This window comes from Stegodyphus dumicola, chromosome 6 (assembly GCF_044657685.1).
Source record: "Stegodyphus dumicola isolate Sdum_Otavi_A_Nest chromosome 6, ASM4465768v1".
Classification (NCBI taxonomy): domain Eukaryota; kingdom Metazoa; phylum Arthropoda; class Arachnida; order Araneae; family Eresidae; genus Stegodyphus; species Stegodyphus dumicola.
This window is the reverse complement of record NC_140773.1, coordinates 192,615,115-192,638,230: the sequence shown is the minus strand read 5'-3', so window position 1 is coordinate 192,638,230 and position 23,116 is coordinate 192,615,115. Positions and strand designations below refer to the sequence as shown.

The window sequence follows — 23,116 nt, the reverse complement described above, 5'->3', positions numbered from 1 at the left end:
ACTACGATTTCTGACGAAGTAAGGAGCTCCGGTGATTATTCTTAAGAACATGTTTCGAAGGACCTGAGGTTTATTTTAGTCTTTGTCTTTTGCGTTTGCCCAAGCAGGGGAAGTGTATGTGAGAATCGGTCGAATGGCCATAAGACAAAGTCTCTTTTTCAGAAGTAGTGAAAGCTGTTCGCATTTTAACAGTGGAAAAAAGTCTGAACATGATTCTGTAGGCCTTTTCACATGCTTAAGTGATCAAATGATCATTTCATGAGAAAGTACTATTGAAGATAACTCCGAGATAGCTTGCTTTGTTGACTCTTGGAATTGAGGAGCCAAAAAATGTGACTTGACTTTTAATTTGGTCGAGTCTACGACGTTTCCTGATGATTGACAGGAAAAAAATACCTTATGTACTTCCCCTTTTAAACGGCGACTTGGGATGAAGAGACCCAATCGCCAAATCCTGCTGGTGACGAGTTATCATCCACTAATTTTTAGTTCGGGCGCTACTGTGAAGCCATTAGAATTTTTCGATGGCAGGAAAATGAAGAAATCCGAAATGCCCTCGCCGATATTCGAACTCCGCACCTCCCGATAGATGCATCGAGAGTGTGCTTTTTAAAGTTAAAATAATATTTACATGCAGTTTCAGAAATATAGACAATACTATTTATTAGATAGCAACAAAAAAAAAATTTTTTTTGGATCCCTTCTATCGCTGTTTGTAAGTTCACTTCTTTCTTTTCCTGTAATAGAATAACAGTAATTTGATTTATTTCAGTACCAAATTGTTAGAAAGTTCAGAAACGCTGTAATTACTTTTAGACAAAGTCTAACCGAGTCTAATTTTTTTTAAATATTGAAAAATACAAGGGTAGGTTTTTCCCTGACGTCTCTTGGTAAAAATCCCATTAACGAATATTAATTATATATTGCCATATTAATATCCATATGCGTAGTATGATTAACAGTCCGAAGAAAAGGTCAAATTAGAAACTCAATAAAGAGTTAAATGATTAAAATTTCAAAGCATATATTAAGTTCTCAGTTTTTTTAGGCTAAACGGAACTGTGAGGCCCGGTGGTTCAGTGGCTAGCGCATCGCGCAGCAGCACCACAGGTCCGGGGTTCGAACTCGGGCTGGGCAAGATCGACTTAACCTTTCATCTCTCAATTTGCATCCTTTGGGTCGATAAAATGAGTACCAAGTTCATATGCACTCCGGAGCCCACGGTCAAGAAAGCAGATTTCAGGGCACCGCAGGCCTTGGCCCATTAGAACTGTTTGCACTACTGAGTTTAGTTAAACGGAACTGTACTGATGTATGTTTTTCTAATTATTTACCTTTTATCATTTAATTAAGTATTTAATGTAATGAAAATCATTTTATAATTTTATTTTCAGGCATTACTTCATTAAAAAGTATTATTTAAAGACAAAGGATTCTATGAATTTAGAAAGTTTTGTCACCGCATTTTTAATGGTAAATGATTTCTTTAAAATATTTATGCGTTTTCTTGTAATAAATATTTTACGTTTCATGCTTTTGAATACTGTTGTTATAATATAAGTTTTCATAGACAATGTTTTGTGTCATAAGATTGATGCTGAAAATATCTTTATATAAAATAATAACTTACACGCATTAAAAAATATATATCGAGTATATCAGAATTGATAACCATAACTTTAAAGGGTAAGAGTAATAAATAAATAAGAATAACAAAAGTAATAAATTTCGTAAATTTCGTTGGAATTCCGAGATACCTGATGAACTAAGAAGGAAGTTCTTGGCATGGTAGTCCGAAATCGAGGATCTTGTTAACATTAATATTCCTAGAAGATATTTTTCGTGTGGCTCAGCAACTGATGCAGAAAATATGATCCTAATTGTTTTCGCCGATGCCAGTATCAAAGGATATGGTAGTATAGCGTATCTTCAAAATCCCACTACTTTGGAGACATCCTTTGCATTATCTAAAAGCAGAGTAACTTCTCTAAAGAAGCTTACACTTCCGCGCTTGGAACTGATGGCAGCTACTATTGCTGCTAGAATAGCTAATTATCTGGAAACACTCTTTAACATCAAGGAATGCAATATTTACTGCTTTAGAGACTCTCAGCTAGTACTTCATTGGATAAAAGGCTCTGCTAATAATTGGAAGCTATCGTAGCAAATCGTATTAGAGAGATACAGAATTTAATCGCTCCTTCTCAATGGCAGTTTTGCAAGGGATCTGAAAACCCAGCAGATGTTATATCACGAGGTGCGAAGTTGATAGATCTAATAGACAGTGAATTTTAGTTTCACATTTCACCTTGGCTAAGGCAAGGTAACTTCAGTAATCAAAGGGTTGTTGAACCTATTTTAGATCTTGAACTTAAGGAACTTTCTCTTGAAGAGCAGCGAAAAACTGTGGTGGGCGTTGCATTCAATAATCAAAAATGAATTTGACCTTCTTACTAAATTTTCATTCTGGAATCAGATCAAACGTGTAGTGGCATGGTGTCTTAGGTTTGTGAAAAATGCCAGTTCTTCAACATTAAAAGTTAAAGGAGTTTTAACTGTTCCTGAACTCAACAGAGCTTCAGACATTATTGTGCGCTTAGTCCAAGAAAGTGATTTTAAAGCCGAAATCTCGGCATTAAGAGAAATGGAAAACATCAGCTCTAACAGTAGAATTATCTCCTTGAACCTCTCTTGGACAACGAAAATATTCTTCGCGTTGGAGGAATGCTAAGGAATGATAATATACCTGAAAATCAAAAGCACCATGCAATTCTTTCTAAGAAGCATCACGTGACTGAATTAATAATTAAGCATTTTCATGAAACTCATCTTCATGGAGGAACTTCAGTTACAATTTCGGCTATCCAACAGAAATATTGGATAATTAACTGTAGAGACACAGTACGCAAAGTTATTAGAAACTGCATGAAATGCTTCAGAAATCGTACAAATACACCATCGCAAATAATTACCGATCTTCCGGCATCTCGAGTTGTGCCAAGCAGAGTTTTTTTTCTAGAGTAGGCCTTGATTATGCAGGGCCATTCCTTGTGAAACCCCGCAAGGGGAGAGGAGTGAGGCCAATCAAGTTCTATGTATACCTGTTCATATGTTTTACCGCGAAGGCAGTACACTTGGAAGTGTAAGTGATTTCTCTTCAGAAGCTTTTTTGGCAGCATTAAAAAGGTTCGTAGCCCATCGGGGCAAACCGCAAGAGATGTTTTCTAATCAAGAGACTAACTTTGTTGGTGCAAATCGTGAATTAAAAGGAATTATGGCATCCATTTTATCATCAGAAAAGTTCCAAAACCAGTTAACACAAGCAAACATTGTTTGGAAATTCAATGCTCCCTCCGCTCCACATTTCGGGGATAGGAACTCAACTGCTCACATCTGAAGAATTTCTCACCTTGATAACTCAAATTGAAGCTTGCCTAAATTCCAGACATATATTGACGATTTCCAATGATCCTGATGACTTAAGTACTTTAACATCTGGTCACTTCCTTGTTGGAACCGTCCTAACAACCATTCCTAACCAAATATGATTGATGATAAGGTAACGCCTATTGAACGTTGGAAACTAATTCAGCAACTTTTTCGGCTCTTTTGGAAACGGTGGTCATCCGACTATCTCTCCCAATTGCAAGGACGTGCAAAATAGCTAAAGAACAAACCAAACTTAAATACCAATGTCTTGGTGCTGGTAAAAGATAACTTACCACCTTTAAAATGGCGTCTAGGTAGAGTAATTAATGTTTACCTAGGATCTGATGGAAAAGTGCGAGTAGTGGACTTAAAAACTATCCATGGTGTAATTAAACGTCCTGTGAACAAACTCTCGCCGTTACCATTTTGCCATCGTGAAAATTAATTACTCTAAAAATTTTATTCTTATTTTTACATATAATTCATTGTATTTGTATTTTAGTTTCATTTTAGTTTCGTAGTAATGTTTTGTGTCTAAGTATAGTAAGTATATTAATAATTTTCTCTTTCAGCTTATGGAGATTTTGAAATTCCTATTTTAAATTTAACTTGTCATATAATATTTGTTGAAAATCTTGTTAATATTTAATATTATATTAAAATAATTCTAAATCTGAAGCTTGTGATGAACAGTTGTTCATCGCGGGCCAGTATGTTATGAAGTATTACGATAGGGGGCGCTGACACGCAAAAAGAGTTAGTGAGGCTTTGTAACTCATCATGCGAAGACGTGTCTTGAAGCGTCAATAAGGAGCACAATCTTGTATCGCCATTCTTTTAATCTTCCGTCCGTTTATTGTATATAATGTTGTGTATTGGGTTTAATATTCGTAATAAATAATGTGTGTGAACTTCGCTTAATCCTTGAAACGTTACCGAACAGCATCTTGTAACTACACCTCTGGATATTTGGAGCTTTCATAATCGCTCACCTACAGTCTCATTTACACGTTATCAATGATAAAATATTTAGTCATTATTTAAATACAAGCAATAAATTATAAAAAAATTATGAAATAAAGAAAAATAATTGACTGGCATTCAGAGAATGAAGAAATGGCTTTGAATATTCAATAAACTGGATATAATAACAACGTTACAAATAAAAATACGAATATCCCCAATTTGTCATTCTGTCAAGAAAGCAAACTTTGCCATTAAGTGTTCCAAGATAGCCAATTCAAAACTTTTTTTTCCTTCCTTTTCTTCAGACTGCCAAAAAGGCCAAGTGAGACTTTTGTTTATGGTAGTTTTGGTTATAGTTACAGTTTTCATGCAGGTTTCACTGAAACGTTTTTTTCCCCGCTGTATTGGATGGTGAAAATAGAAAAATTCTGGTAACCTTAGTTTGTACGTTAATTGGAGATATGCGAGAAAAACCGTCTAACCATTAAATTTAAAAAAAAAAAAAAAAAAAAAAAATCTAGAAACATCGTGTAACCAATTTTGAAAAAAAAAAAAAAAAAAAAAAAAAGTCGCTTTCATAACATTGTATTATCATTGACAAACAGTTGTGTTTACAATAATTGTACTCGATATCTTATGAGGAAGTAGTTTAAGAATCGATGACAAAATTTCAGGTTCAGTGAAACACCATGAGTAAACTAAATAAAAGTTTATAATTAGATTAATTTCATCCTGTTTATAATGTGTTTTACTGAATATAATATTCTTATAAAAGTTCATTAAAAATGCTTTTTTAAAGGACAAACATATAGATGGAATATTGAAATGGAATGATGAATGCAAAGAAATAGCCAGAGAGGTAAATATCCTATTTTTCTTTCCATTTGGCATGATAAGGCATCAGATAATAAAAACAATATTTACACAATAACAATTAATGAAATGCTTTGACATATTTTTATTTTTAAAATAAATCGTAATTTCAGATGTTCCACCAGCTGGATATCAATGATGATGGAATATTATCAATCAGTGATTTCGAAAAAGTGTCTTACGAGGTAACTTTCTTAAATATAAGCAATACAAATTTGGAAAAAAGCCACTTATGTGATGCTTTGTGTTCATAAAAAGAGACTTTCAGTGTGATGTCATAGTCATGTGAAACCTACGATAGTAAAAAAATAACTTTTTTTAGAAAAATAATGTCAACTGCTCGTGGAATCTGATGACAGACGGCGAAGTTATAAGATTCCTCAGCAAGTAACATAGAAGATATAAAACACCTTAAACAGAAATAAAGTGTCGTAATGAGAGAAAGCAATCTTCAAATATAAGAAGGTGGCCCAAAAGAACAGCTATTCCAATGATTTCTTTCTTTAGGAATTTACTATTAAAGAAACTGCTGGTGAACAAAAGCGAAATCTTTCATTGCATTCAAACAGCACATAGACATAGTTTTTCCTTTATGTAATATGTTATTCTACAGCTTGTATAGATATAAGAAGGTTATTATTTAAGAATTCTATACTCAACCAACAAAGGTATATATGGTGATATACTAACTCGGCAAGGGAAAATTGACAGTTGCTGTATTTTTTCAAAAATGAAAGTGAGTTATTTATCACTCTTGTGAACACAAAATAAAGTTGTGTATTAAAAATGCACTGTATATGAAGGGAAGATTAAACATTTTTCTAATTTATGATTGTATTTTCCGAAGGAGAAACCCTCAAATGGCTAAAAGTTTCGTCCCCAAAGTTCCCGAAATACCCGTGATAATTAGATATTTTCTTGATTATGATTCCAAAATATTCTTCCCACTTAGTACATACAAGGGAAAATGTACTGCTTTAACCTCGCTGATTTCGTCCAAATCCTCCACAATGAGCATTTAAAATTAATATTTATGCCAAAGGAAAGCGCACTGCTCGTATTTAAATGAGAATAACTGAGGTTAAAAATTAAAGTAGCATTCATAATTATAATATTAAATTTCCATTCTTTCGCAGCGAATGCGGATGGTCTCGTTGTTAACACATCTACTAATCAGAAGTTCTCAATTCAGACTTAGCAGAAACAATAAATTTATATTCCTGTTGAAAAAATCACTGAATGCCCACTTTCCCCTCTTTGACATTTTCAATTTGCGGCCACAAATTGATGAAAACTGCAGAATAAAAATTTATATTTTCATTTATTAATTACGGCATAAATGCGTTGCAAAAGTAAAGCCGGGGGGGGGGGGGGCTAACGCTACAAAACAATCACAACGGATTTACAATAGACATATCTTCATTTCTTTCATTTTTCTTATTATTCTCAATCAAGGTGTAAAACGAAGGAAGATTTCACTTCCTATCTCCATGGTTATATACAAAAGAGGCTTTAAGGAGGAGCGAGGCACCAAATACAGAAGGCCGTGCACCTAATAATCAAGACTTTTTCTAGAACATTGAAAAGCAGCTTTTATGAAATATTCTACAATGATTTCTTTATTTTTGTTTAAAGATGATACCAAAAACGTTTGGCTCAAAATACCAAGTACAGTACAGCCAGGCCTCATGACTGAACGGTTTAAAAAAAAAAAAAGAATTCTTACTACCTTCTTATATCCATGATCTCTACATAAGTAATTGCTAGTACTGGCACAAACTTTTGACGTGTTATCGTCGAAGAAATTTATCATATTATCGTTATATTCAAAGCACTTATAACAAGACAAAACTAGAATTAAATTAAGATGGGACGGGCAATATAACGGCACTTTCCCGTTTAAAATGGGACGAATAGTTAGCCTATATTCGAAATACTGATACCAGCTCTCAAAGAACCTTAAAAATTCGAGGTTACTTCTGCAGTTCATAAAAGGATTTCATGTAAAAAAATGTTATTTCTCATATTCAGATTGATGTAATTTTTACATTCAAAAAGCCTTAACTATATTTTGTTAGGAGCTGCTAGATGTAGCTGGCAGAATTGAAGACAGATTGGCCGACTTTCAAGACATAATAGATGACCAACAACTAGAAAATAAGGTAAAATATATTAAAAATCGAAATTTCGTATTGAATAATGTACCGACCAAAGTAATGTTTAATTTTCTTTCCTAAAGGGTTCCGTATTTGATATTGCTAAAAAAGCTAGTGACCAAACAGATGAGATTCGAAAGTTAATAGAAGATGGATTCAGTGAAATCTTCAACGATATTGAAGCAGCAAAATCAGATGGTAGGTTCAAATTAGATTTACTATATGCCTTTTGACATAGTTTTTTTAGCGTTGACGTCAAACACACAAGGTGGTCATATTAATATAATTCAACACTGCATTATGAGTGAGTAATTATATATAGCAAAGACTCCAAGGATCTCTATCTTAGAAGTGGTGCTTTCACTCAAAACTTTAAAAGAAAACTGTCTTATTTGCTTTACACAAATCTTGAAAATCATAAAACTGCACGCAACCATACCCTTCAAATCTTATAAACAGAATCGGTAGCGAACTATCTGCATTCAGTAGTCTTTTTTACTCTGCCGCTAGTTCAAAAGGATTTCACGATTAAATATCTTCTGGCTGGTTGGTCACAAGACCATGATTCTAATTTTAAAAAAATGAAACATAAGATAAAATTTACAGTCTACCGGAAGAAGCGCACAATACTCACCAATTTATCTTAAAAACATGCACATTTTGGACGAAATTGGTAAGCCAAATTGTGCCGTTTGTACTCGTGAATGCACAGTCTAGTGAAATCGTGAATGCAAAAGTCCTAGGATGTCATTATTTGAAAAGAGTTTAAAATAAATAAATAAATAAATAAATAAAGGCTTTAATTTCGACCTAACATTTACACTATTTAATTTATGCATTTGCTGGAATCTGGTTGACAATATAGACCACAGCTATGAGTCAGATTGCCTTAGAAAGGCATACCTCCCTTTAGGTAGATAGACCTCAGTGCTTTGCGATAATCAAGCAAACATTAACCTAAACAAGGTAGTATTACAAATGGAAAGTTCACGCTTCCGAAACTAGCACCGACTGAGAGTTTTTATTAACTATTTTATTTTGAAATAGAACCTATTCATGGGGGGCGGATTAAGAGAATGACGAAAGAAATAATAGAAATAAATGATTTAATGCAAAAATTTCTATTAAAAAATTAATTGTTTGTTTATCTTATTCTAATTTATTTTATTCTTCTAAAATTTATTTACAGTTGAATAGACGACATTTATAATAATAATGCCCAGAATGTAAAGTACTTGCAGTGGATACAAAATAAATAAATTGAATTTTTTATTTTTAATGCATTCTTGAGCAATAAAAATACAAAAAAAAAAAAAAAAAAAAAAAGTACGAGTTCAAATCCTCTCAAGTTAAAATCAAATCATCTTCAGCAATCAATCTTTTCTCTTCCTTCCAGCATCTGGAAGGAATAAGTATCAGTATCTTCTAAATACATTATGATTTACACTTTCTTAACACTGGACAAAGTTTTCGTTTTCGATCCTTTTATTTTCCTTAATTAACTGCTTAATTCCCATTCATTCAAGTATTCAAACATGAATTTAACTTTACCCTGGTTCTCCACCATGTGTGGTGTCAAACGGGAATATTCGTGTTTTAGTATTGCAACACTTCCCCTAACCACAATGATTTGTTAAAATTCAACGACCAAATAGACACACCTTAATCGACATTCTAAAACTCGATGAGCTATTTTAACATTCTTAAAATTCAAGTGTAGGTGGAGAACCCTACAAAATACAATCATTCTAAATTCCCCCTCATTCATCTTTAGACATGCAGCTTTCGCTCTAAAGCATGATTTTATCTACAGTTTAATACTTAAATTTGAATTCATTTCTTTCGAGTATTTACTTTTAGCATCTAAAATTTTATGCTTCTAGACTAAATTCTGCTTTTACATAACTTTCAAGTATTTACGTATATTTACAAAATTCTAATACATATGATTTTTACAATTTACCATAAAATGAATAAGAGAAAAATAAATTTTTACTTCACGCATTCTTCGCCAAGCTGGCGGCACTGAAGAAACTAAATTTCTCATTAATACAAGAATACGAAGTTATTTTACTTTCGGCCAAATTTTGGCTTTAACATAACAGAATTAGTCCTTCGACCAACAGGAACTGCTTGTTCTTAGATTTTATACTTAAAGAAAATAATACTTTTTGCCTTAGCTAAATAAAGTAAAACAAAACTAAGTCTCAACCGAGACAAATTGACTTCCGTCAAAACATAGAACTTCGTATTTACGCATAACATTTCGAAACAAAAGAAAAAATTTATAGAAGATTTTAACTTATCTTTGAGTTTTCGATGCTTGGAACTCCGACATCCTCTTCTGGCAGAATTGATCCCAAGTTATGGAATTCATAGAAGTCAGTCTCCGCTTTTGGGTTTTTCGAGTTTCCTCCATGGTGACTTTTCTTTTTCGCCCTCTGTACGCCGGCCTCTTGGGGTGGTAGTCTTCGGGTTCCTGTCTTTTCCGTTTTGCCCCTGGACGGCTGGTCTTGGCGGCCTCCGGTCTGGAATCTTGCTTGAATTTCTTCTGTTAGTGCCAATCTTTTCGTTCCTCCTTCTGTCTTTTTCTTGTCATGAACAGCGGCCTTGTTTGCTCCTGACTATCTGGCCCTGGAAGTGGTTTCCTCGACGCAGACTTTCTACTGTGGAAAGTTGTATCTGGTCTTTTCCTATTTACCAAAGATTCTTTACGCGGCGGCGTTGATTTCTTGCATTTCTTGAATGCTGGAGTCTGACCATGTTCCTTCCTTCTTTTCGGGACCCTAGAATGACTTGTAGAAGGGCTAGGTTCCTCTTCTATTCTCTGCTTCTTGGGTGGTGGAGCGGGTGGCGTTACTTCTGGACCTTCCACTTCTTTTGCGCTTGAGTCCTGCGAGAAACTTTTAAGGATTTCAAAATCATTTTGATTATAATATTTTTTCACCTGGTCGGGACTTGCTTTACAGATTTCCCCTCTCTCGTTCTTAAGGTACAATACGACTCCCTTGATTTCCTGAATTACATAAGGTCTTTCAAATTTAGGAGCCAACTTTGCAGTGAAATTGTCTGGGGCACTTGATAAAGAAAATTTCCGCTTTAACACTTTAAAATCTGCTTATCCCCAACTTTAAAATCTGCTTCACGGCGTTTTCGATCATAGCACAGTTTCTGTCTATTTCTTGCCGTATCCGAACTTTTAACCGCCTGATCAATGAGTTTCTGTATATCTTTTTGTTTGAATTCTTCCTCTCTTTGTTGCACAAAGAATAATTTTATCTAGTGGCGTAAATAACTTCCGCCCTAAAAATAATTCTGCTGGAGTTTTACCCGTAGTATCATGATTTGCTGTTCTTAAAGCATAAGCTAACTCATTTATGTAGCCATCCCAGCGCTTGTGATGTGTGCTAACATAACTTCGAATTATTTTTACAATATTTTTATTAACTCTTTCTGCGATGTTTGCCTGTGGTCTATACGGAACCATTTTGATATGGCGTATGCCAAGTCCAGTGCAAATGTTTTCAAAAATTTGGCTAAAGAATTGTTTACCGTTATCGCTAATGACTTTTATCGGTGCACCGTATTTTAAAATATATCTGTGTACGAATGCATCTGCGATTGTTTTGACTGACGCGCGTTTTTGACTGGAACAATTTCTGTCCATTTTGAAAAATGATCTACAATTACTAAAAGAAAACAATGTCTATTTAACTCACTCTGGGGGAAAGGACCAAGAAGATCTATGCCTAAAATTTCATTCGGAAATGTAGCACAAATGCTATTTAAGTACCCGGCCGGGCTGTAATTAATATCATTTATTAATTGACATTGATTGCAGCACCTGACATACGCAGTTACTATTTTGTATAATTGCGGGAAATATACCGCCTCGCGCACTCTTTTTAAAGTCTTTCTGACCCCTAAATGACCCGCTGTTTCCGCGTCGTATAATTCCTTCAAAATACTTAATCGAAGCGAGGCTGGGATGACTGGTTTATATTCGAAATTTTCGTTTGTTGCTTTCGTATAAAACAATAAATTATCTATTATTTCATAGTTTTCTGCTCTACTTCTTATTGCATCGATATCTGTGTGTTCAAAGCTTTCGGGGTCTTTCAAATACGCATAGATACTTCCAAATTCAGGATCAGCTTTCAATTCAGCAATAATTGTTTCTCTAGAATCTAAAATTTTCGAAGTCAACACAGCGCATTTGAGTTAATTGCCTTCCTCATCCAGTTTTATACGAGATAGTGCATCAGCAACATGGTTTTCCTTACCCGCTTTATATTTAATTATTAGGTTATACTCTTGAAGTTTTAAAGCCCATCTTATTAGGAGTTAGGTTTTCCCGAGTAAAGTCTACCAACAGCCGCATGATCCGAAAAGGCTGTTACTGGCGCTTTGCCGAAATAAACTCGAAATTTGCGTACAGCCATTTATACGGCTAATGTTTCTCTCTCTGTAGCTGTATAATTCCTTTGCGTAGAGTTTAAAGTTTTACAAAAAAATGCCAAAGGATGGCCATTTTGCACGAGAACTGCACCTACGGCATAGTCCGACGCATCTGCTGCAATTTCCAGGTTTTCGTCCCCTTCCGGGAATTTCAAAACAGGGGCATTGATGAGTGCTTCTTTTAACCTTTCAAATGCAGTATTTGCCTCTGCTGTCCACGTAAACTTACTTTTCTTTCTTTTAATTACTAACAACGGTTCAACAATGTTCGCAAAATCTTTTATGAACGACCGAAAATAAGAACATAACCCAAGGAAAGAAGAAAGTTTCTTGGCGGTGTTGGGAGGTGGGAAATTCTTGATGGCTTTTATTTTTGAATCCTGAGTTTCTATACCCTTTTGCGAAATTTTATAACCCAGATATTTAAGTTCGTTAATCGCGAACTTGCATTTTGATGCGTTAATTGTAAGACCGGCCTCTTTTAATAGTTTAAAAACCTCTTCTAAATCTTTAATATGTTGTTCCAACGTACTACTCGTTATAATTATATCATCTAGATAGATTAAAGTCGATTTTCCTAGGACAGGCTTTAGAAAAATGTCCATAGCTCTCTGGAATGTTGACGGGGCCCCACACAACCCAAAGGGCATGCGTAAAAATGCATAAGTGCCCGATTTTGTGATAAACGCGGTTTTATGTATGTCTTCGGGTCTCATAGCTATTTGATAGTAGCCAGACGTTAAGTCCAACGTAGTCATGTATCTCGTAGACTTAATCTTTCTAATGATCTCCTCTATAACCGGCAAAGGGTAAACTGGGAACTTAGTAACACTATTAAGCTTTCTGTAATCGATAGCAAACCTCCAAGCCCTTTTATCCGAAGGAGGGAAATCATTCTTTTTCCTACATAGTACGACTGGACTCGCGTACTCAATATTTATGGGCGTTATTATCTGGTTCTTCAACATTTCCTGAATATGTTCTTCAGTTATTTGTTCTTTCTGTTTATCATACCGGTAAGGTTTAGTCCTACAGGGTTTGTCGGCAGTTAATTGTATATCATGCGTAACAATTTGACAATTATACCAGGCCGTTCTGAAAACAAGTTCGAAAAAGTACTCACCACTTGCTGGATGGCTTGACTTTCATGGTCATTCAAATGACTAAGGTGCACTTGCGGTTGTTTAACTGGCTCCACCACCCTCCGATCCATTTCTAGCATAATCGAATTTTCCTGAAAATTCAGTTTGGCCTTCGCGGCCTTTAAAAACTCCATGCCTAAAAAAAACTGGACTCTGCAAATTTTTGACCACAAAAATTAATACTTTGAGGCTTTCATCTTTTACCTGTATTTGTAATGATAATTTCCCAATGCATTGACAGGTTTTTCCCTGCGCCGCTATAATTTCTGTGTTTTTATTTTTAAATAATCGTAACCTATTAAAATTCTTCTTAAAAAATGTATCACTCATAAAATTACCTTCTGCCCCTATATCGATGAGGGCTTCTACTGGTACATCGCCAACCAGGACTTGTATAATCGGTAATTGTGAGTTCTTTACCACAACCGTATTTAGGTATCTTCTTGAGGCTTTTTCGAAACTTCCGGGGTCTGGACCCTCGCTTTTACAGGCTCCTCTACTCGTTTAAAGCTTTCCTTTCAACTTCTGTCTTCTGGGTACGCGGACGGTTGTTTTCAAATTTCCTTTATGGGCCTTGACCTTCGAGCTTCGAGGAGTTGGCTTGATAGCTCTTTCCCCCATAAGAGCGGTTTGTGTTTCCGGTCTGTTGATTTGAGGATTGCCTTCGGTGACCTTGAGAATACGATGCCCCTCTAGCTTTTCTCGCTATTCTTCGATTTTGGAGCTTGACCGCCAACTCGAAGAGTTCCAAGGTGCTTGGGTTTCGGATTTCGACGTAATCTTGGACAGCAGGTAGCAATCTTGGTAAGATTATTTCAATAATCTCTGCGTCGGGTTTCTTCCCATACAGCATGTTTATCAGCTTAACTTTTCGCAGAATGAAGTCCGTCAAATCTTCTATATTACGTTGATAAAAACTATACAGTTCAGCTTCTAGCTTTGCTCGGTCTTTCACTATGGGGAAGGCCTTTAATAATGATATTTTGAAATTTTCAAATGTATATGTTTGGAATTCCCCTAATAAAAATTTCCCTATATTCTTCCACCATAGTGAGGCCTGTCCTCTTAGTGCAGACGTGGCAATGGCAACTTTTTGTCTTTCAGGCACAGGGTATAGCTGGAAATGATTTTCGAGGCCTTCTAAGAATATCGACACAGAATTTTTTCCGTCGAAATTGACGTTTGGCTTGATTGATGCTCTCAACGTCTGGACCAGGTATCCAAATCCTTCTAATTGGTTCGCTATTTCTTGTTGTTGGAGTTGTACAGGAGCTTCCATCCAGTTTTCGGCCATTTCAGTTTGTAAAGTGTTCGGGCGCCAATGTGATGTTGGGAGGCCCCAACTTGTCAGAAACAGTAGTAGTGACTGCTATGAACTGGAAATTACACAGACTCTTAAGAGGGGTTTAACTCCCTTTTTATTTCACTTTAGAAATCACAGTTGCGTTCGCTTGACGCTCACAAATTACGCCGACCCGGCGGTTAAACAAAAATAGAAAAGTACAACTAAAAATAAATGACAGGATGCATAACTAATGAAGTCACTATCTACGAGACTCTATAATTGTAACTATCTTAACCGCGTTCTAAGATACAGCTGAGATACAGTAAACTTTCTGATTAAGAATTTGAAAGATTCAACGAACTGTCGAAATAGGCACACAGGCCGAAACGCGCGGTTCTTAAAACTTTCTACCAAGCAACCTTCACGCTCGTGATTCAAGAAGCACACTTACAAATCTCGTTTCCCTTCTATTTAACTCAAATTACTTCTGCTAAAATTTGAATACTCTGCGCGTTCTACTACGATTTACATACTCTGGCATTGGCAATTCTAGGGGAAAGTAAAGGCTTGACAGGAAAGATAGCTTAAACTTAAAATAAATGTTAGTTAAAATAAATATAAACCCTACACATATTTTGTAAAACTTTAACGTATTTTTTATTAAGAAACTCAACGATTTCAAAGGGAGCAATGGCAACACTGTACGGGTGGAAAAAAAGTTTTATCTCCAGTGCGGGAGACTGTGTATCGGAAATTCTAAAGATGTGCTCATTTTAAAATTATTTTGCGATATATCTGTTGAATTGAATTTTATGGCTTAAATGCGAAGAACATGATATTTAATAAGTAAAGGTAACACACAAAACGTTAAAAAAACGCCCCTTTGGGCGTAATGTAAAATCTGAAATTTTTTCGTATTTAGTTGAAAATTAAGAAGTCTTTGAAAAAAACCATACAGTTAATGAGTTTCTACAATTTCCGATGATACTCTTTAGTAATTTCCCTCAAAGATTACAAACTTCACGAAAATAGAAACGTCACGATGTGGTGTAGCTGAAACGTACAGCAAAAAAAAAAAAAAAAAAAAAAAAAAAAAAATCTGAAATGTTTCAGATTTTAAATTACGTCCAAAGGGGCTTTTTTTTAACGTTTTGAGTGTTACCTTTATTTATTAAATATCATGTTCTTTGCACTTAAACCATAAAATTCAGTTCAAGAGCAATATCGCAAAATAATGTTAAATTAAGCATATCTTTAGAATTTCCGATATACACAGTCTCGCGAGCTGGAGATAAAAGTTTTTTTTTTTTTTTTTTTTTTCTATATAACGTTGCCATTTCTCGCTTTTAAAGCATTGAGTTTGTAAATCAAAAATTCGTTAAAGTTTTACAAAATATAAAATCTATAATAAAACAAATTCCAAATTTGGGATTTCAGATGCCCATATTCGCGGTAGGATTTCGTCATTCAAAATTCGATGGCTCTATGTACCATTGTTTTATCACAATGCGAGAAATAGACAATCATTTATGCAGATTTTTCATTATTTAATTTCTTCAAATATAATGCAGGACTCTAACATTTTGTGGCAACAGTTTGAAAAGTGAACCGACGTTTATGAGTCCCACGCAAATTCGCAAAACGAAAACAATAGTCCTTCAGGGACAAAGCCCCTTTGGACTAAAAAAAGGTGTTTACAATAATTTACATACAAATATTATTTTTTCTGTTTTGCGTCATAGGAAAATCTAATAAATAAAAGGAGGAAATTAGGTTGCCATTATTTATTCTCAAGTTTTATCTCTCTTGGGAAGTTTTCGTATATTTCTTTTTAATTGAAATTAAAAAGTACTTAGTAGTTCAATATATTAAAATTAGTTGAATAAAATTCCATTCTGAAAATTTTAATATATAGCTGTCGTATTTCAATATTTAGCTGTTTGAATACCAAATTGTGATCAACAGAAATTTTTTGCAGATACCAACTTGAAATTTCAGGCAAAATACAGGTATAAATTTGATATTTTCGCTTACGTTATTTTTATTCATATGTTTTTACAAATATCTCGTTTTTGTTAAAAAAATCCCGCCCCTTTTTTTTTAATTATTGCCCATCAGCTACTTTCAAATTGTGCATTGGCCCATATGCAATGTAAGTTTGAGACTACTGTTGTAAAATATCATTTATGTAATATGCCTTCTTGCGTTGTAGGAAAGTGCCATAAAATTCATGGAAATGACTAAGACAGTGATTCCAAATTTTTCCAAAGAACAATTTGCTTTTGGCGGAAAACATGACTACATATGTCCGATACAGGACACTATTTATGTCAAGAACGGAAGAATTTGCAGCGAACTTTTTCTATGCGGTGATTGTGAAGATGACACGAAAAATCGCTTGCTTGGATTGCCCCAAAAGAAACAGTTAAAATCCAATACTGTACTAGGAAAAGAAAAATAATGCAGATTGCTTTTGAAAGACTACACAATTAAAACTGAATAAAATTAATTTTGATGCCGATTACGAAAATGATGATAAGAAGAATAATAAATCAAATACTAATGATTTTAAAATAAAACTCACAGATGATGATGTAAATGTTACGGAATGCACTAACTGTAAAAATAAACATGAATGTGTTGATAATTTATAAGAAACAAAGCCGGCTCTGCATTTTAGGTAATTTATAATCATACAAAACATCAAAATTATTTCAAAAAAAAAAAAAATCTTCCTCCTTTGCTCCTCTTTTGAAAGCTTAATTAATTCTCTTTAGGTACTCGAGCAAAGTTGTTTTGTCAAACTTAAGACAAGGATCTTGTATTTATTTAAATGTAATGCAATGTATGTTTATAAATGTGAGTATAAGTTAGACAATTATTTCTAAAATATATTGTAATATCAAATCGGAAGAGAAACACTCTAATGTAAAATTTATAATTAGGTAAAAAAAAAACAATCTTAAATTTTGAATAAAACTATCGATTTCAAGGGCAATCAAACATGGGTTCCTATTTAGCCGCAGAAAAAAAAATTGACATCATATTAAAAACTACGTCAAACATTTTTTTTTTTTTTTCCTTTTCTTTTCTTTCTTTTCTTTTCTTTTTTTTTTTTTTTTTTTCCCTAACTTTAAGAAGTTGTTATAGTTTTCTTTGAAAGAGTAATAGAATTCTCCCACTTAGTATGCTGATGAAGTAAAGGTAATTAATGCCATAGTGTTTTTCGTTCATAATTTAATAATAAATGCACAGGGAAAAAACTGCAGCTTTTAAGAAAAAGTAGCGTATTTTATTTATCATTTGAAAATTAATTAATAAGTATTATTAACTTAATGCTTATATATAAATATAATGCTTACAGTAATAACATCCTCTCTTCTAAATTAAAACTATCTTCTCACGCAGTTTTTTTAAGTTTTTTTTTTTCCAAATTTAACCCGTTTATTTTTCTGCTGCGAATTGCGTTTTTGCCGTTAGTCTCAACATGACTACGTCATCACTCATTTCCTGTGTCAGGGGGAAACGCTCGATGAAACATCCGACAGCTGGAAGCGGATGAAAAAAAGAACTCTATTTCGAGTGCACTGCGTAAAAAATCTAATTACAGAATTTTTACAATTCATTTTCATAAAAACATTACTCAGCTCAAAATCAAATTTTCCCTTTCTTATGATGTGCTTTTTCTCAGTCTTTCATATTAAGGAGAAACATTGATAATACTAAAAAAATACATTAATAAAACTGTCACAAGAATAAAAGTGCTATTTTTACTAAATATGGGACTATTCTTATATACTTTCAGGCTCTACAAGTGATAAAGACAAGGCAAAAGAACGCACTACTTCACATGAAATGGAGCAGATAAAAAAAATTGAAAAATTGATTAAGGATTCAATTTCAGAAAATTCAAACATGATTAGAGATTCTACTGACAAATTCAAAAAAGATGAATTGTAACCATTATATTTCCTATATTTCTCAATTTTTATTTTGTAAAAAAAATGTATTACTTACAGTATCATTTGTATTCGCAACATTTTTATTACCATTTTTGTCTGATTTATTTATTATATGAATGAAAGCATTTTAATCTGTTCTTGAATTACAAATTTCAGTTGACTCATGCTTCAAATCTTAAGAAATTTTATTTATGCAAATCATTAAATATTTGCTCTAAACAATTTTCCAATATGACAGTAATAAATAATATTTGCAATGAAAATACATTTTAAACTACATTGGGAAAAATGCTTAAATTCGCTGTTGAAGAAACTGAAAAAAATTTCACAAAACTATTTTGGTAATGTGTAAACTTACAGCATTGGAAAAATCTTTTATTAATTACAAAATTGCTCCAATATTCATAAAGATTATTACCTGAATTATAACAGTTAATTAAATTATATCAATTAGACATATTAAAATGAACAAAATAAAGGAATATATAAGCATTTCTTAATTTTAAATAATCATTCAAATGGTTATGTAGTAATATTAAAGATCTTATGATATATCATATCAGAATATTGTAAGAATCAGTTATTAGCTTTGGACAAGAGAAATTATGTCTCTTGCAATGGTAATTAATACATGCTAGGTTGCATGGAAAATAAATGCCTCGTAATGTAATGGGATGGTATGGGACACAAAAAGTAAAAAAAAAACCAAATATGGACATTTCTAATGCCAAAACAAAAAGGAAACGAAACAAGAGCAGAAAACTTGTATCTGATAAATGGGGTATAATTTGACACATAATTATTTGTCCTTCAATTTTTCTTCTGCTAAAATGTATCTTACTTAAATCATTTTTAGTACTACCACTTTTGTTTTCATTCCTCACTATATCTATACAGTTCTTTTCATTTATCAGCATTTTCAGTCTGAAATACAATAAGGATTCAAATACAAATTATGTAAATACACATCAAATCAGAGAATCCAAAAACCAGCAATCTGGTTTTTGATGGTTCAGCACTTGAATCCCATTGACTGTGAAAGTTGGCAAAGTTCTCGACAAATTTGTGATCATTCTGAGGACATACATTGGCCTATATTTTGCTAGATAATCAACAAATATACCTAATAAAAACTTAAATATGAATACAAGCTTCGTAATCTTACAAATTCATTAACCCTTAAACACAGAGTTGGGGTCTATATGACCGCGCCAATATTTTAAAACTGCGAAACTGCTTACAAGTTATAGTTATTCTTCTCTCCTTCTCAGTACTTTCAAGTTAACACAAAATATAACTATTCCTAAATTTTTATTAAACTGTATCAATTAGTTTTTTTAATTGGGCAGCGGTTATATAGACCTCACCTCTGCATTTATGTTAGTTTTTTGTGGCATGAGGGGGAGATGGCTTTATTTCTACTTGAGTGTCGAACTTGTACAAAAACTTAACTCTACAGGTTTGACATACAGGGTGTGATTCAAAAGTTTCAACACTTACCTCAGAACTAGAAATTTATTGGACTAAAATTCTTCAAAATATGATCCTTTAGTATCAACATAGCGCCGCCAGCGCGCCTTCCACTGTTCGTAGCCCTTCTGGAAGGCCTCGGGCATCATGCTGTCAAGGGCTCTCGTCGAATCACTTCCCTTTTAGGCCCGTCTTGATTCAGAGGAAGAGGAAAAAGTCACTTGGAGCCAAGTCTGGGCTGTAAAGTGGCTGCACCGCTTGAGGGGTCGAGTCCGGCTGGCGATCAAGGGCGGTTGGATTCTCCACCACGACAACGCCGCCGCCGGTTTTGGTCAAGTTCAACGTGACAATACTGCGGCAGACACCCTACAGCTCCTACTTGGCTCCAAGTGACTTTTTCCTCTTCCCCCGAATCAAGACAGGTCTAAAAGGGAAACGATTTGACTCCATTCAGCAGGCTTCAACGAGAGCCCTTGACAGCATGACACATTCCACAAGGGCTACGAACAGTGGAAGACGTACTGGCAGCGCTGTGTTGATGCTGAAGGATCATATTTTGAAGAATTTTAGTCCGCTGTACTTAAATGTCCAATACATTTCTAGTTGAGATAAGTCTTCAAACTTTTAAATCACATCCTGTATGTCGGTAATACATAAGAAAAAAATAAGAGATAAATACCAGGTGAATTTTTTCCAAATAAGGATCTGAGTGAAGGATCTTCTCTTTATGCATTCACAGATAGAATGACTCTCATTTCATATGTGCCTCAAAAATTAAAAAGTGTTATTCTCATTTTTTCAATGCATCATTCAAAATCAGAAGACCTTGAAACTAAGAAACCAGAAATAATATTTTACAATGTGACTACAGGAGGTGTAGATGCATTAGATGAAAAATGCTCTAAACCAAGGCCGAAGGTTCTAAGCTGAAGAATAAGGAAATGGCCAAGGGCCATATTCTTTAGGTTACTTGATATAAGTGGAATTAATGCACATGTAATACAATCGTTAAGAAATAGTGCCAAATTGGGAAAAAAACGAATTTTTGATGGAGTTATCATCAAGATCATATAAACCACATATGGAACAGAGGCTTCAAAAGCCAACTGTGAACCGAGAAATAAAAAAGTGCATTCAGAGAGTGCTAGGAATTTCCAGTGGAATCTGTTCTAGACCAGATGTAACAGATATCCTTATAACGCATAAAACATGCTTTTTTTGTCCCCCCTAGACTGAGAACTACCTATCTATGTTTTAGCTTCAAAAATGCAATATGTAGAGAATTTGAAAAAATTGTGTTGAAAATGGTAAAATAATGTGCTGCAGTTCTTTTAATATTCCTTATATATTACACTTTTATTTTATATAATCCAGATTCTATAGATGGAAAGTTTGTTAAATAAATAACTTAGTTTGTACGTATTTGCAAGTAACTAGTGTTTATTGTATTTATTTGATTAAGTGTTCCATACTTTTTCACATGCGATTTAAAAAATTTTTAATGCATTAATTTTTTAGTTTTAAAAAGAGTTAATTACTGCAATATAAAATCAAAGTGCATTAATGCTTTTATAATAACACTAGTACATTACTTTAAAATGCATAAAATAGAATGTGGTCTGAGAAACCTCTCCTCTGTGTTTAATAACAGAAAATGAATGTCTGTACTTAAGGGATATACTTGCAAAAATTATTCCAGCAGCCAAAAATCTAATTGTATTCAAAATAGTTATCTATACAAACTCCGCATGACAAATGCATATCTAAGTAGTGTTGCACTCTATTTCACTGTGTTACTTTTCTGAATCAGTCTTTCAGAATTCTGAGTCTGCACACCAGTACTAGGAAGTATATACTGTTGCTTAACATTAAAATCCTGCAGCTCATAATTCAGCTTTGTAGAACTTCCAAGAATATAGAGCAAATGTAAAAAAAAAAATTGTTTCAATTTTCATATTACACTCCCATGTCGATGCAATTGTTATAAAAGAACTACTGCAATACCCCCTTTCCCAAGAAAAAATTAGCTAATGTTCTAAATAAAGAATATATATAAACTAATCAAAAGCTTCAGAATTTAGTAATCAAAGCAATACTATACTTGACAATGTATTAAAAAGCTGATATATACACCACGACTTCTTGTACGGAATACTAAATTATACCTTTTTTCTTCCATTTCATTTAAATTTTATTTCCTCGATTTTTGATTAGGGATACATTTCTCATTCAATTAATTCAGTTCTCACTTTGCAGGAAGGCAAAAATACATAAAAACTCAAAAAATATTTTCATTAAAAATTGAACTACACAGAAAACAATAAACACCAAGTAAAACAATTTACATTTAAAATGCGTGAAAACGGATAATTTGGCCAGATTTTTTGGCGCACAAAACTAAGTTTCCTTTTGGTTCCACTCGGCAAAAAGACACTGAAGGATCAGAAAGAATTAATACACTATTCTGTTAAGTTTCAAATCTAACAAATATGACTGCTTTGGTAAAAAAAAAAAAAAAAAAAAAAAAAAAAAAAAAAAAAATTTAACAGCGCTTAAGCAAATTTAAAATTGTTGATAATTTTACAAATACCGCATGCAGATTAACTAAATAAAAACCTTAATTCAATCATTTTGAAAGCAAAAGATGCACAATTTAACAGCAAATAAGAGTAAAAAACTGAGCCGAATAACAGAGTGGGTGTATATATATATATGTTACGGTGAAACACCGAAATCTGGAGAATGTCGACTTTCACCGGTGAATGTCAACATTCACATAGTCGCTTGGTGTATGTCCGAAATATTTTCCAAATACTCTTATTTTTGACTTACACCGGTAAATGTCGACATTCACCATGTAATAATGGTGAATGTTAAACACATAAGAATATTATATTTTCTTCTCCGTAATTCAGTCGCGAAAAACGCTTTTAAAACTTAAAATAAGAACTTAAGAATATAAGAACTTAAAACACACAGTACATTCAAAATGTGAAAGGAAAATAGTAGAAGTTAAAAACTTACTAAATTATGTGATTCGAATCTTATTTATTGCAACAACGTAAACTGTTATGAAACTTTGAATTGCACAAGAGGCCCTTGCTTTTGCATCCGCATTTATTTGTGGAACACTTCCTTTTGCAGTGTCAGCGTGTACATATACTCCCCTCTTTTCGACCTACACCAGAGCATATCTGTGATTGTCGACATACACCAGTGAGGGTCCGAATGTACAAGAATGTAATGCAATATTCGATCTTTCACCGACGTATTTGGTGAATGTTGACATTCTCCGGTGAAAGTCGACACTCTCCAATTTCGGTCTTTCACAGTAACATATGTTATACTTTTGGTGCAGCCGATTGTAACCAAAAT

General features: G+C 33.6%; 1 protein-coding gene across 2 annotated transcripts in view; it reads left to right on the top strand.

Moving 5' to 3' along the window:
- Positions 1-18,414, top strand: part of LOC118185549 (uncharacterized) — a 30,094-nt gene extending 11,680 nt beyond the window's left edge. The window contains exons 6-11 of one of the 2 annotated variants that reach the window (XM_035355419.2): positions 1,395-1,473; positions 5,195-5,254; positions 5,382-5,453; positions 7,347-7,430; positions 7,508-7,622; positions 18,115-18,414. In XM_035355419.2, coding sequence (XP_035211310.1) covers positions 1,395-1,473; positions 5,195-5,254; positions 5,382-5,453; positions 7,347-7,430; positions 7,508-7,622; positions 18,115-18,269 — 565 coding nt within the window. In that variant the 3' untranslated portion in view covers positions 18,270-18,414. The remainder of the gene's footprint in view (positions 1-1,394; positions 1,474-5,194; positions 5,255-5,381; positions 5,454-7,346; positions 7,431-7,507; positions 7,623-18,114) is intronic. The other variant, XM_035355420.2, reaches the window with a different exon arrangement.
- The last annotated feature ends 4,702 nt before the right edge of the window (positions 18,415-23,116 follow it).